Genomic DNA, 13,805 nt, shown 5'->3' on the forward strand with positions numbered 1-13,805 from the left:
GCGAAGACGCGGATGATGACGTCAACGCGGTTCGAGGCAAGCGGACCCCAGCGAAGACTACCAACGTCAAGCCTTGCTCCGGTTGTGGCGGGAAGCACCAGCGCGACTCCTGTTGGGCTCGTGATGTCGACTGCAGAGCGTGTGGGCGGCGTGGTCATCTGGCCAGAGTCTGCAGATCAGCGAAGAAGGATCCCTCAACTAACAACCGGTCAGCGCAGAGGGGCACTCCAGTCAGCACCCAAGGCAAGACCCGTTCCTCAGCATCGGAAGCAAGCTGCCAGTTGACGGCGACCTTGTCGAGCGCATCGGCCGTAAATCGCACCAGCAGCCAGGGCAAGATCACCGTGACTCCACTCCTCGACGGCCGACCCTGTACAATGGAGGTGGACTCAGGATCGTCCGTGACGGTGATTTCTGCCGCGTCCTGGCGCCAGTTGTTCCCGAACCGAAGCCGGCGGCGGCTCCAGCCTGCGGGAACCAGAGTGTCCGACTTCCAGGGCAACCGAATTCCCTTGGCCGGACGGGACTCTGTTACTGTTGAGTATAAGGGGAAATGTGTTAAACTGTCATTCCTGATTGCAGAGGGAGACCGGGTTAACCTGCTAGGGTTAGATTGGTTTGAGCCATTGGGCATTGGTATTTCTGGGATTAACAGGATGTCTGAAAATAAATGGGGCATGCTGTACGACCTGTTCCCTGATGTATTTGCCGAAGGGTTGGGGAGGTACAAGGGCCCCCCGGTTGCGTTTGACTTAGATCCGTCAGTCAAACCTATTAGGTTGAAGTATCGGAAAGTACCTGTGTCTCTCAAACATAAGGTGGAAAAAGAGATTGACAAACTAGTTGAGCAAGGGGTTTTAGAGCCAGTACCATACAGCAAATGGGAGACCCCGATCGTAACCCCTGTCAAATCAGATGGGTCCATACGACTATGCGCCGATTACAAATGTACGATTAACAAGGCGCTGCAGCAACATTCGTACCCGGTCCCGGTAATAAGCCACATTTTGGCTTCCCTGGGGGGTGGCAAGATTTTCGCCAAATTTGACCTGGCCCAGGCATACCAGCAGTTGCCTGTCACCCCGGAGGCTGCCGAGGCCCAAACAATTGTAACCCACCAAGGGGCTTTTAAAGTGAACAGGCTGCAATTCGGGGTCAACGTAGCACCTGGGATTTTTCAGGGCCTCATGGAACGTCTACTAAGGGGGGTACCTGGCACAGTGCCCTATTTTGACGACGTGCTGATTGCGGGCGGGTCTGAACAGGAACTACTGGACCGGGTTAAAGAGGTCCTCAGGCGTTTTCAAAATGCCGGTCTCAGAGTTAAGCGCTCAAAATGCACGCTCGGGGTGGAAAGTGTGGACTTCCTGGGGTTTCGCATTGACGCAGAGGGAGTCCACCCCACGGATGAGAAGGTATCTGCAATCCAAAACGCCCCCAGGCCGGTGAGTAAGAAGGAGCTCCAATCCTTTTTAGGACTCCTGAATTTTTATCATGCGTTTTTACCGCATAAGGCATCAGTGGCGGCCCCTTTGCACGCGCTTTTGCACAAGGAGGCAAAATGGAAGTGGGGGCAGGCCGAGGAAAAGGCTTTTGTGGGAGTCAAGGAGCTGCTGACATCTAATGCCGTACTCACGCATTATGATGAACACAAGCTCCTGGTGTTAGCTGCTGACGCTTCACCTTTTGGAGTAGGCGCAGTTTTAAGCCATCTGATGCCTGATGGGAGCGAAGCGCCTATCGCTTTTTATTCTAGATCACTATCTGCGGCAGAGCGGAACTATGCCCAGATAGACAAGGAGGGTCTGGCGTTGGTAGCGGCTGTCAAAAAGTTCCATGATTTTATTTTTGGCAGACGATTTTTGCTGGTCACTGACCACAAGCCGCTACTGGGGATTTTTGCGCCCGATAAGCAATTGCCAAACATCATGTCCCCACGCATGCTTAGATGGGCGATATTTTTGCAGGCTTATGATTTTGACTTAGAGCACCGGCCTGGGAAAGCGATTGGGCATGCGGATGCCCTCAGCCGGTGCCCGGTGCCGGACATTGGCGCAGACCCTGCCCCCGCCTGTGAGGTCTTGGCAATTGAGGAGCTTCCTCGACCCCCGGTATCATCCAGGGACATTGCAGCACACACGGCCAAGGATAGCGTGCTGTCCCGAGTATTAAACTGGGTTTGGAGGGGGTGGCCGGTTGGAAGCGTTGAACCGGAGTTCGGCCCTTACAAAAGCCGTCAAAATGAACTATCCATTTCTAAGGGCTGTGTATTATGGGGGAACAGGGTGGTGGTTCCTGACAAACTCAGGACGAGAGTGTTAGAGTCGCTGCACGAGGGTCACCCCGGTATGGTACACACCAAAGCGTTGGCCAGAGGGTATGTCTGGTGGCCGGGGCTGGACAAAGAGATCGAAGAATGGGTACGAGGGTGTCCCAAATGCCAGCAAGTCAGACCCGATCCCCCACAAGCTACACCCCAAGGCTGGGAGTCATCTGGTAAACCCTGGGCCAGATTGCATATAGATTTTGCTGGCCCTCTCCAAGGGCAAATGTTCCTAATTGTGGTGGACGCTATGTCCAAATGGCTGGAGGTCGTGCATATGAAATCGACCACATCACTTGCTGTGATCCATGCGCTCCGCCGACTTTTTGCCACCCACGGGTTGCCTGACGTCATCGTCAGTGACAACGGGCCTCAATTTGTGTCTGAGGAATTTAGGCTCTTCCTCACGAGTAATGGCATACGCCAAATGACTTCGGCCCCTTTCCATCCGGCATCTAATGGCCAAGCCGAACGGATGGTCAGGACGGCCAAAGAGGCCCTGGGTAAAATGGACGAAGGGGACTGGAGCCAGAGGCTGGGCTCCTTTCTTTTGCTGCAGCACACCACCCCCTGTAGTGCTACAGGCCGTAGTCCGGCCGAATTGTTAATGGGGCGGAGACTCACGACCCGTTTGAACCGAATGCACCCAGACCTCACTGAAGAGCAATCCGAGCGTACCACGGCGCAACCGAAGGTGCGCATGTTTGAAAAAGGGGACAAGGTTTTCGCACGAAATTATGCAAACGGGCACTTATGGCTTCCTGGGGTTATATCCGACTCTGTGGGTACTCGAATGTATGTGGTGCAGTTAGCTGACGGTCGAATATGGCGGCGCCACATAGATCAGTTAAGGAGACGTTGGGCTAGGGACAGCGCTGACTCTCCGACGGCTGAATCCCCTGATGTCGAGTGGACACCCCCAGAGCAGGCGGTGAGTACCGAAAGGCCCGGTACTGTCCCCGAGTCAGGGCAGAACCCTGTGTGCGGGGCTGAAATCCCAGTCGAGTCTGTGCCTGATCCAGGCTGTAGTGAACCCCACTCTGACCCACAACCTTGTCTGCCCATGGAGCCTGCACCGCTCCGCAGGTCCCAGCGTTCGCGGCAAATGCCGACTTATCTGAAGGACTATGAGTGTAAATACTGTTGGAATAACTGATGTACATAGGTTGATTGCATGTTTGTAAATAATAAAACAATTGGGATGATGGCTTAACTTAGGGGGGAGGAATTGTAATGTATTGAAATGATTACATGAATCACCTCATAGGACTCCCCTGTTAAGCTTCGAGCCAGACCAGGGCTCCTCTGAGCGAACTTCCGATTGGTCGCTTCGTAACAGCGACCAATCAGAACGATACCATTCCCTAGGAGGGAAAGACTCCTATTGGTCTTTATTCTAGCAATCTCATTGGTTGTTATTTGTAAATAGGCGTGGCTACATTAGCCCGGTTATGTTTAAAAGGAGCATAAGCTCCCACTGTTTTCTGTTCTGGTTTCTTACTGAGTTAGTGCTTGTTCGTTACTTCTAAATAAAGCTGAATCACTTGCTGAATCACTCTACGAGTCCTTTGTTAGCGCGATCTAACAGACAGAGATTTTCTTCTGCCTCTTAGGCAAAGACAACAGGAAGAAAGGTAAGGAGAAGAAGACTCTAGTACTATAGGTAAATCCTTAATGTATACTAAGGCCACCATCTCACTCACATTTCCCGGAATATGATTGAAACTGCAAATTGGACTGGATATTAATATTTTCTGGGAGAAATGTCCTCATTACTTTTGTGGACTCTGCTCCACAGCTCCTTGTTTGCAAGGACCTTGAGGCTTTTTGGGTGCTCACCTGATGGCCTGTGTTGTGTGATTTATGGAAAGCAACCAGTTTCTGCTTAACATAACAAATTTTGGGATTGCTTTTTTGGTTTGCCTGGCAGACTTGAATAGGGAAGTAAAGTTTGCATTAGTGAAGCACCGTCAATCACCTCTTCTGGAGAGGTGAGACTCTGGCATCAGGGCAGGACAGCTTTCAGCAATGAAGGGTCTGGCACAATAATGAAAGACACTGGAACCTCAGCATTTCTGCTATAGTCTTCCTGCAGAGGGGAAGGGGAGACAGAAAAAAGCCTTTCCCCATGAAATCCATTTGTGGACATTCTTAGATCTGCCGTATCATTTACAGCCCTTTTGTAGATTGAGGTTACTGGACAGAGTGAAGGGGCACTTAGAATATGGATCAGGCTGGGCCACTCTGCATTAACTTCACCATAGAACTAGAACTACTACTACTACTACTACTACTACTACTACTACTACTACTACTACTACTACTACTTCTTCTTCTTCTTCTTCTTCTTTGTCTTCTTCTTCGAATTAAGTTGATTGGAACCTTAAATGTGATGTGCACCAATGGCTATTTTCTTTACTAGTGTCAGGTGAGCACAAATATTTATTTTAACTATCCATTTTAAAAAGGTATTCTTGTCTTGGAAAGGTACTTTAGGCTAAACTTTTAGGCTAAACCTTTTTTTTTTACTATTTCATTATTTTAAGTAACTCATTAGAAAAGTTCCTGGCAGCTGCTGCTGCTTCATGATCTCATTGTGAAAACTTTCTGCTTATGACATCGCAGTATGCCTCTTGCTACAGCATTGACTGTAGTTCATAAACTAGTGCATACAAGCTTAGTACAAAGGGGAAAACATGCAGTGAATAGAAAAACAATAAGTTGGAATTAAGTCAGCTGTCACATAAGGCCATACAAATATCTTAATCCAAATATAGCAAGGTGTATCAGCCCATGAGGGAACTAAATGAGTTTATGCTTTACATCAGATTAATCTACAGTTTCTCCTGCTGTGAAAGTCCCTTATTCCCTCTTTATATTAAGTGCTGAGTGTGTCTGAAAATGAAAAACCATGTAACATTTGGGTAGTTGCTAAAGATAGCAAAACTACCTCAGTTTGAGTGGTTGTCATTGTTCTGAAGCAACATTCCAGCAACACCCTTTGGTTCCATTGACTATCAGGTTTACATTTTTTTTTCTTATTTACCAAATTAAGGTAGATATGTCACACTGCTTGTGTCACGAGCTTCATTATCACATCAGTCTTCTATTTAAGTGCTAGGATTCAGACAATAGGAATGAATTGTGAATAGCCAAGTAATTTAGTAACAATGTTTCTACAGCGCCAAGACCATGGACACACAACCCGGAAAATCTACAGCAACTAATGAACTCCGGCCGTGAAAGCCTTCGACGACAATGTTTATATCATTCTTTTCTAAATATTGGTGAGTGAAGCTGTGAATTTTTACATGTTGTGCTGTGTCCTGGTTTCTGTAGATTCTGCCCCTGCTTGGGGCTGTCAGCTTTAGGCCTGAGAGTGCCATGAAGAAGAGAAGCTCAGCTCCATTGTCTTACTAGAACACTGACAGTGACTGGGCTTCACAAATGGCTCTGATAACCAGTGGTTCTGGTGGGTGGAAAGATCCATTTTCATTTGTGGATGCCACAAAGGGCTGCACACTTGGGCAGCACTGGTGAATGACATGAAAGTGTTCTGTTCCTTTGGTGTATCCCTCCAATGTGAAGACTTTTGCCTTTGGTGTGTTATTATGCCTTTTAGTTAACATGGGTCCTGGTCACATGGAAGATTTGCCCCGCGAAAGGGATGGCTTGCGGGCTCATTGAATGGGCACGATCATACCACAACATCTGGGAAGCATAGTGCATCCATCTCCAACCCGTACCAAAGAAGTGGATTTAAAAGGCACTGGGGAAAAGGTAGTAGCTTCCAGTAAATGCGCGGCATGGGTGGGCGTGTGATCGGAGATGCGCTGGTAACCCGTGGCATCCAGCAGCCATCCGCAACCTGCACATGCACAGTAACACAGTACTGCCATGTTGCCTTGCTGGGACTATGCTGTTGCCTCCCTGGTGTGATCGGCTGCCGACGGCCTGAGGACAGAGCCACAGGGGACCGTAAGATTGTGCTCCCACGCTTCTTTTAGCTCTGCCTCTAAAATGCTTCCCTTCCAGTGCAGATTTTCCCGCTTGTGTGACCGGGGCCATTATCTAGTCTACGGGTAATCTGCAATGGTTATTTGCTGTTGAGGCTCAGCTCTTGCAAATGTTAATATTTGTTTCAAGCTTATATGCTTATTCATTCTGACACAATAATTGGATGTTACATGGGTTAAGGAGGTGTGGTAAAAGAAAGTACATTCCAGTGAGCTGTAAGATATGTAGGGACCAAACTGTTTATCTGGTCTCCATTCCATTCTGGTTTAGATACTTCTTACACCACTGTGTTTGTTGTTGTTCAGTCAAACAATTGAATCTGACTCTTCGTGACCCCATGGACCACATCATGCCAGACCCTCCTGTCTTCCGTTGTCCTCTGGAGTTTGCTCAATTTCATGCTCGTTGCATTGATAACACTGTCTAACCACCTCATCCTTTGCTGTCCCCTTCTTCTTTGACCTTCAATCATTCCCAGCATCAGGGTCTTCTCCAGTGAGTGCTCCCTTCTCATTTGGTGGCCAAAGTATTTGAGCTTCAGCTTCGGTATCTGGCCTTTCAGGGAATAGTCAAGATTGATTTCCTTTAGGATTGACAGGTTTGATCTCCTTCTAGTCCAGGGGACTCTTAAAAGTCTTCTCCAGCATAATAATTGAAAGCATCTATTCTTCAGCGCTTGGCCTTCCTTATGGTCCAACTCTTGCAGTCATACATTGCTACTGGGGATACCATTGCTTTGACCTTTTGTTGGCAGGGTGATGTCTCTACTTTTTATTATGCTGTCTAGGTTTGCCGTAGCTTTCCTCCCAAGGAGCAGATGTCTTTTAATTTCATGGCTGCAGTCACCGTCTGCAGAGATCTTGGATCCCAGGAACATGAATTCTGTCACTGCTTCCATGACTTCCCCTTCTATTTGTCAAGGAGTGATGGGGCCAGATACCATGATCTTAGTTTTTTTTTAATGTTGACTTTCAAGCCAACTTTTGTGCTCTCCTCTTTCAATCTTAGCAAGAGGCTCTTTAGATCCTCTTCACTTTCTGCCATTAGAGTGGTATCATCTGCATATCTGAGGTTGTTGATGCTTTTCCCGGCAATATATGTGCTTCTGGGGAGCTATCCTGTGGAATTCCACAGGAATCAGGATTGTCTGCCATGCTTTTTTAAATATTTATGTAAGGCTATTACATTAAATTGTCTGATGCATTGGAGTTAGATATCATCAAGATGATGATGACACTCAGCATTATATTTCATTAAATAATTTCCAGGTGCTGCCATCTATATCCTGGGGCATCTAACCTAGATGCTGTTGTCAAGTGACCAAGAGTGAACAAACTGAAATTAAACCCAGGCTTGATGGTGTGTATGGGGGGAGAGGGGGGTTATATTATTCAGTAATGCTGATATACTGGAGGATCATTTCACTCTCTCCCCCTCCATTTCACTGGCGGTCTCTATTAAGACTCTAGTTTTATTTAATCCAGCTTCATTGTTATCAAAAAATCAGGACTGCAACTTAAAGCCACTTTGGTGTAGTGGTTAAGAGCATGGACTCTAATCTGGGAGAACTGGGTTTGAGTCCTCACTCCTCCACATGCAGCTGTTGGTGTGACCTTGGGTCAGTAATAAGTTCTTTCAGAGCTGTTCTCTCAAAGGCAGTTCTCAAGAGAGCTCTCTCAGCCCCACCTACCTCACAGGGTTTCTGTTGTTGGGAGGGGGAGGGGGAGGGAAAGGAGATTGTAAGCCACTCTGAGACTCCTTCGGGTAGTGAAGGGTGGGGTATAAATCCAATCTCCTTTTCTTCTCTCTCTTAAAGTGCTTTTTTTCAGCTGCATCTTGTACCAATGTTGTCTCTGTTCTTAGCTAATCACACCACAATGATCCATGCCATTGTAATCTCTAGTTAGACTACTGAAATAATACATTGTGTTGACCTTGAAAATTATGCAGAAATTGTTTTGTAATGGTTGTAAAAGTTCATCCTCAAATCATTTATAATAAGTACCTAGAAGACCATCTGGCCTAATTTCATCTTTTTATGGCTTCCACCGCTTCTCTTATTGTTATAGGTCCATTCAGAATTTGTCGTTGTTGTTCTATAACCCTAGGTAAATTTTGTTTTCTAATATATTCATCTGCTTTTTCTAATGGAATATCATGGCTCTTGTATAAATTTGAATAATGCTGATAAAATGATTTTTGTATAGCCATTTTATCTGTTAACACCTTATCTCCCTCTTTTATTTTCAATATCATTTTCTGTTCTCTTTCTTTTCACAGTTTATATGCCAACCACTTCCCTGGTTTATTTGCAGATTTAAAATTTCTTTGTTTTTCACAATTCAGTTTTATTTCTGCCTCTCTTATTGTTAACATTGATAACTGTTGCTGTATGAACTTGATTTGTTGCAAGACCATTGTATTCCCTGGTGAGTTCCTTATATCATTTCTTTTTATCTCATTCATAATATTCTGAATTTTCTCTTGTTTTTTTTCTCTTCAATTGGGCATTATGTTATATTAAATAACCTCTGACAGAAGCTTTACCCTTATTTAAATTAAGTTCAAAAAATCTTTTAATTTCTTTTTACAGTCTTCAACAAGTGTTTCATTTTGTAATAACAATTAATTTAATCTCCATGTAAAGGTAATGAATTTTCCTTTATAAACCATAGTCACGGGGTTACAATCTGAAAAGGTCTTTGGTAAAATCTTTACTTTAGAAGTCTTGGTAGTTAGATCTGATGACAAAAACTTGTCTATTCTTAAAAACAATTTATGTCTTTCTGAGAAATATGTGTATTTTCCTGAGTTACCTTTTTTTTTGGTCTCCATAGGTCAACCAATCATAAGTTGTTCGTTAAACCAAAGAAAGTTTTGGTAATTTACTTCAAAGCATTTTAATATTTTTCTCAACCATACTGTTCATTTGGGAGGAGATCACTCCATTCCAGTCTCCCATCAAACACCAACTTTCATAAAATAATTCTATCAAACTCGCCATAAGTTTTTTTTTTAAAAACCATCATTTTATTTTCACTATGAATTCTATTTTAAAAGGAGCAAGGATGCTGGAGACTTGGAAAGAGGACAATATAACACTAATACCTAAAGATGGACATGATTTGACATTGACAAGAAATTACAGACTGATATCATTGCTGAATAGTAATTATAAGTTGTTCACAGCAATATTAGCTGAAATAAAATAATTCTTGAGGATTTTATGCATGAGGATCAAAGTATATTCTTACCTAAAAGGCAGTTGAGAGACAATGTTAGAGTTGGACTGGACATTTTGGAATACTTGGAAAAACATAACGAAAAACAAGCTGCATTGATTTTTTTTTTTAGATGCAGAGAAGGCTTTTGATAATTTGAATTGGATCTTTTTGTTTAGTCTTGGAAAGGTAAAATCTATAAATCACAAACAGTACAAGTAATCATTAATGGAGATTTGACTAAACCATATGAGATACAAAGAAGAACAAGACAAGGTTGCCCATTGTTGCCTCCTCTGTTTATCTAGGTACTTGAAATATTGAATAGAAATATAAGACAAGATGAAAGAATCTTAGGTGTAAATATTAAAGGAGAGTCGTATAAATTAAGAGCCCTTGCTGATTACCTTGTTTTGGTCTTGGAAAATGCTTTAAAGGGAATTTAAACTTTAATGACCAAGTTGAAAGAATTCAGTACAGTAGTTGGTTTTAAGGTTCATAAACAGTCTAAGACGTTAACAAAAATATGAAAATGCAAGATTAAACAAATCTGATGAACAAAGCAGGTTTTAAAATGGAAAAGAAGGTAAAATATTTGGGTATCACCTTGACAAATATTAATTGTATGTTATTTCAAAATAACTGTATAAGCTTGGAATAGAATTAAAAATATGTTGTGATGGGATAAAGTTCAGTTGTCACTTCTGGGGAGAATATCTGTAATTAGGATGAATGTTTAATTTAGAATGTTATTTCTGTTCCAAACAATGCCAGTTTTACCAACAAATGTACCTTTTAAAAATAGATTTATGTGGCAAGGGGGGAAATGTGTAAAATATAAAACACAAAGGAAAGAGGAGGGTTGGGTTTACCTGATTTGAAATAGTATATTGGTGCTTGTTGCTTAGTGTGGATGAAGGAATGGATATTTCTAAAAAGTAAAAGTTTATCGGAGTTAGAAGGAAATGATATTTGGTCGGTAGAGATATCTGTGGTAAACTAAGGTTAACATATAATTTAATAACCATTATGTCAGACATGCCATTTTGAGAATATGGAATAAATATAAACCAAGGATTTGTCTGAAAATATTCTTATGGTTATCACCACAAGAAGCTCATTTTAGAAGAGAAATGACAGGTTTGTATAAATGGTTGACATATCATGATATTTTGGAATCTTCACAAGGTGAATGTAAATTAAAATCTAGAGAAGACTTGATAACAGGATATATTTGTCAATGGTTTTCATGTTTACAGATCCTAGAAAGGTTAAAAGTAAATAAAAGACATTGTGAGTTTGAACAATCCAAGTCTGAATTTTAATCAGAATTATGTACAAATGATGAACATCTTACTGCTAACATGTATAAACTATTATTGAAGTTTGAAATAGAGAAAGCACATGAAAGAATATGATAAAAATGGCCAAAATTTTTCGATATGTTATACAAATGGAACAATAGGTGAATATGTAGTTAAAAGGGCTCAAATTTACATTAGGTTCTGGTCTTAAAGATAATTTTATAAGATGATGTATCAATGGTCTCTGGAGAAATTGGCCAAAATGTATAAAAGTATTTCTAGCTTATCTGGTAATGTGAACAACATGAAGGGACATGCAAAAAAGCTAAACAATTCTGGATACAAATACAATTATCAATTTAGAAGATTTTAAAAATTAATATACAATTGAAACCAGTGGGATTAATGGACAAATAGCTGGAAAGAAGTCATGGAACTGAATTTTGGTTGAGAAAGAGTTGTCTCAAAACGAACAACCACTCGAGATGTTCGTACGCTCTTCTTCAGTTTTTGACGTCCTGTGTTCTGAAAACATGAAAATATAGAATACTAACATCACTCAACGTCATTTGTAACAAGTTGATTTTTGTCTCTTTATTACTTGTGAACTCTGCAGCAATTTCCTTCATTTTTTTGTACATCTTTGAATTGCTGGTCCCCCTTGTAATTTTTCTCTGGAGAAATTGGCCAAAATGTATAAAAGTATTTCTAGCTTATTTGGTAATGTGAACAACATGAAGGGACATGCAAAAAAGCTAAACAATTCTGGATACAAATACAATTATCAATTCAGAAGATTTTAAAAATTAATATACAATTGAAACCAGTGGGATTAATGGACAAACAGCTGGAAAGAAGTCATGGAACTTTGTTTTTATATATGACAATGGCAGCAAGACCATTATATGCACAGAAATGGAAGCATCCAACATTGCATACAATAGAGGAATGGTTTGAGAAGACATTGGAAGTTGCAGCGATGGCTAAGCTTACTTCATTGATTAGAGAAAAGACAATTAGTTCATTTATTGCTGTTTAGAAACCCCTTATAGACTTTTTGCATGAAATAGATAATAATGACTTGATGATCTGTGGGTTTGGGGAATAAGAAATCCAGATAATAGAAAGAAAGAATGCTTTTCATGTAAATATGGAGGAAGTGAAAGTTTTGTAATCAAATTTATATTTGTTGTAAAGAAAACCAGAAGTCTCATTCTTTTATTATATACATAGTCTTGTACAGGGGCCATTTCGTTGAAAAAGAAGTGCAGGAGATCATTAGCATGTGCCCACCCCCTGGGCTTTTTACTGCCAGAGCTCTGCTCCTGTGTGCTCTTGCAGGAAATGACCCCTGATCTTGTATCTTTTTTCTTTGTTTGTTTTTGTTATCTGTTAACTGTTAACTGTTGTATGTTTTGTTTTGGTACCTGTTTGTTATTTGTTATTAATTATCTGTTTATTTTCAATTAAAAAACTTTTAAAACCCTTTAAAAAGAAAATTATGCAGATATCCAGTTACAATAGCCTGATTACTATCTGAAATTGGCAATTTGTTTATATTATAGCTATTTAAAATTTTGTACATTGGCTTTCTATTTGTTCCTTTTTTTTAGTTCAAGATGCTGAAATGGAAATATTTGAAATTGGTTTAATGATGTATTTTATTATCCTGCTGTCTTGGTGGCCCTGACTGGGCATAAAGGCAGGATCTAAATGTTGTACATAAAAGACGTAGGTTTGTGTTGGAAAGGTGAGCCGGGGGGGGGACCTTTTCTTGAGCATGCTCCACCATTCAAATTTATTTCCTTATCCAACATGTCATTTTTAATTTTATTTTATGCCTTGTAGAGTCATTTCTTTTGTTTTTCAGCATGCAGGGAATATAGTCACATCTTGGCCAGGATTCAAGATTGATTCAGATTTATGTTCTTATGAATGCAGCCCCACAACTTCACAGCAAACCTCTTTTTGAAACATGGCATTGGTCTCATCTGCATAAACAAAAACAGATATTCCACTGAGCTCATTAAAGGCTTTTGCATAAGCTTAAGCATCCTGTCCCTTGTTTTTCAGTTAGCAGAGATGCATGATGGTTATGTTGTGCTTAAGAAAAGAGTAAGAGTCCAGTAGCAACTTAAAGACTAACAAAAATGTTGTGCTTATTATTTAATAAGAAAATTTATGAGGAATTTGAGAAGCTGTATTGGGGAAAACGTCCATATTCTGGCAAGTTGCCTGTATTGAAAAAAAGAGGAGGGGAAGTAGTACACACACTAATCTAGGAGGGCTTTCTGAATCTAGAGAACCCTGAAAAATAAAACAGTAGTTTGGTACAAGGGATAGATGGAGGGAAAACAGAGTGTACATGGGGGAAGAGAGCAACCCGATATGGGTAGGAAGTACCCTTCCCCTGTGAGCAGGGCTATTTTTGGGCCAGAATGCACTGTAGTGGCATTCCTACTGCCTTCCGATTTGGCCACACCCCCTGTTCCCAGCAGCCCTCAGTCGGGCCACTGGAGCAAGAAGAAGCAAGGTAAGTACACCCGCCCAGGGTATCCATCACCTTGCTGGAGCAGGGCGGTGGTGGGGGCTTGATCGGAGAGTGGGCTGTAGAGGGGTGGCAGGGTCTTGATGGGGTGTGTGGGGCCCTTTCCCACCAGCTCCCTGCACTTTAAGGGAGCCGGAGGCCCCTGCCCGCCCGATCTCCGAGCAGCCACTCCTCTCCCTCCTGTCTCTCAAGAGAGAAGGGAGAGGGGTGGCTGTGGGTGTTTGGGCTTGGGGGTGGGGCTTCCCTGCCAGCCAGCTAGCTGGCAGGGGTAGAACCCCCCCCAAAAAATGGGAGACCCCCACCAAACCATGAGGGAGCCACAGGGGGTGATAGGGCCTTGATCAGGGAGTGGGGGGCATGGGGGGTGGGGGAGCCTTGATCAGGGGGTGGGA

At 42.5% G+C, this 13,805-nt stretch overlaps 1 protein-coding gene across 1 annotated transcript; it reads left to right on the forward strand.

Moving 5' to 3' along the window:
- Nucleotides 1–809: 809 nt before the first annotated feature.
- LOC107107124 (uncharacterized protein K02A2.6-like) lies at nucleotides 810–12,995 on the forward strand (the record flags this gene model as incomplete). The annotated part of the gene is made up of 3 exons (XM_015407364.1): nucleotides 810–1,994; nucleotides 2,145–2,801; nucleotides 12,939–12,995. Coding segments are annotated over 3 exons (1,899 nt in total), but the record flags the coding sequence as incomplete, so codon positions are not given.
- Nucleotides 12,996–13,805: the final 810 nt, after the last annotated feature.

This window comes from Gekko japonicus, unplaced genomic scaffold (assembly GCF_001447785.1).
Source record: "Gekko japonicus isolate JY-2015 unplaced genomic scaffold, Gekko_japonicus_V1.1 scaffold294, whole genome shotgun sequence".
In the NCBI taxonomy this organism is placed as follows: Eukaryota; Metazoa; Chordata; class Lepidosauria; order Squamata; family Gekkonidae; genus Gekko; species Gekko japonicus.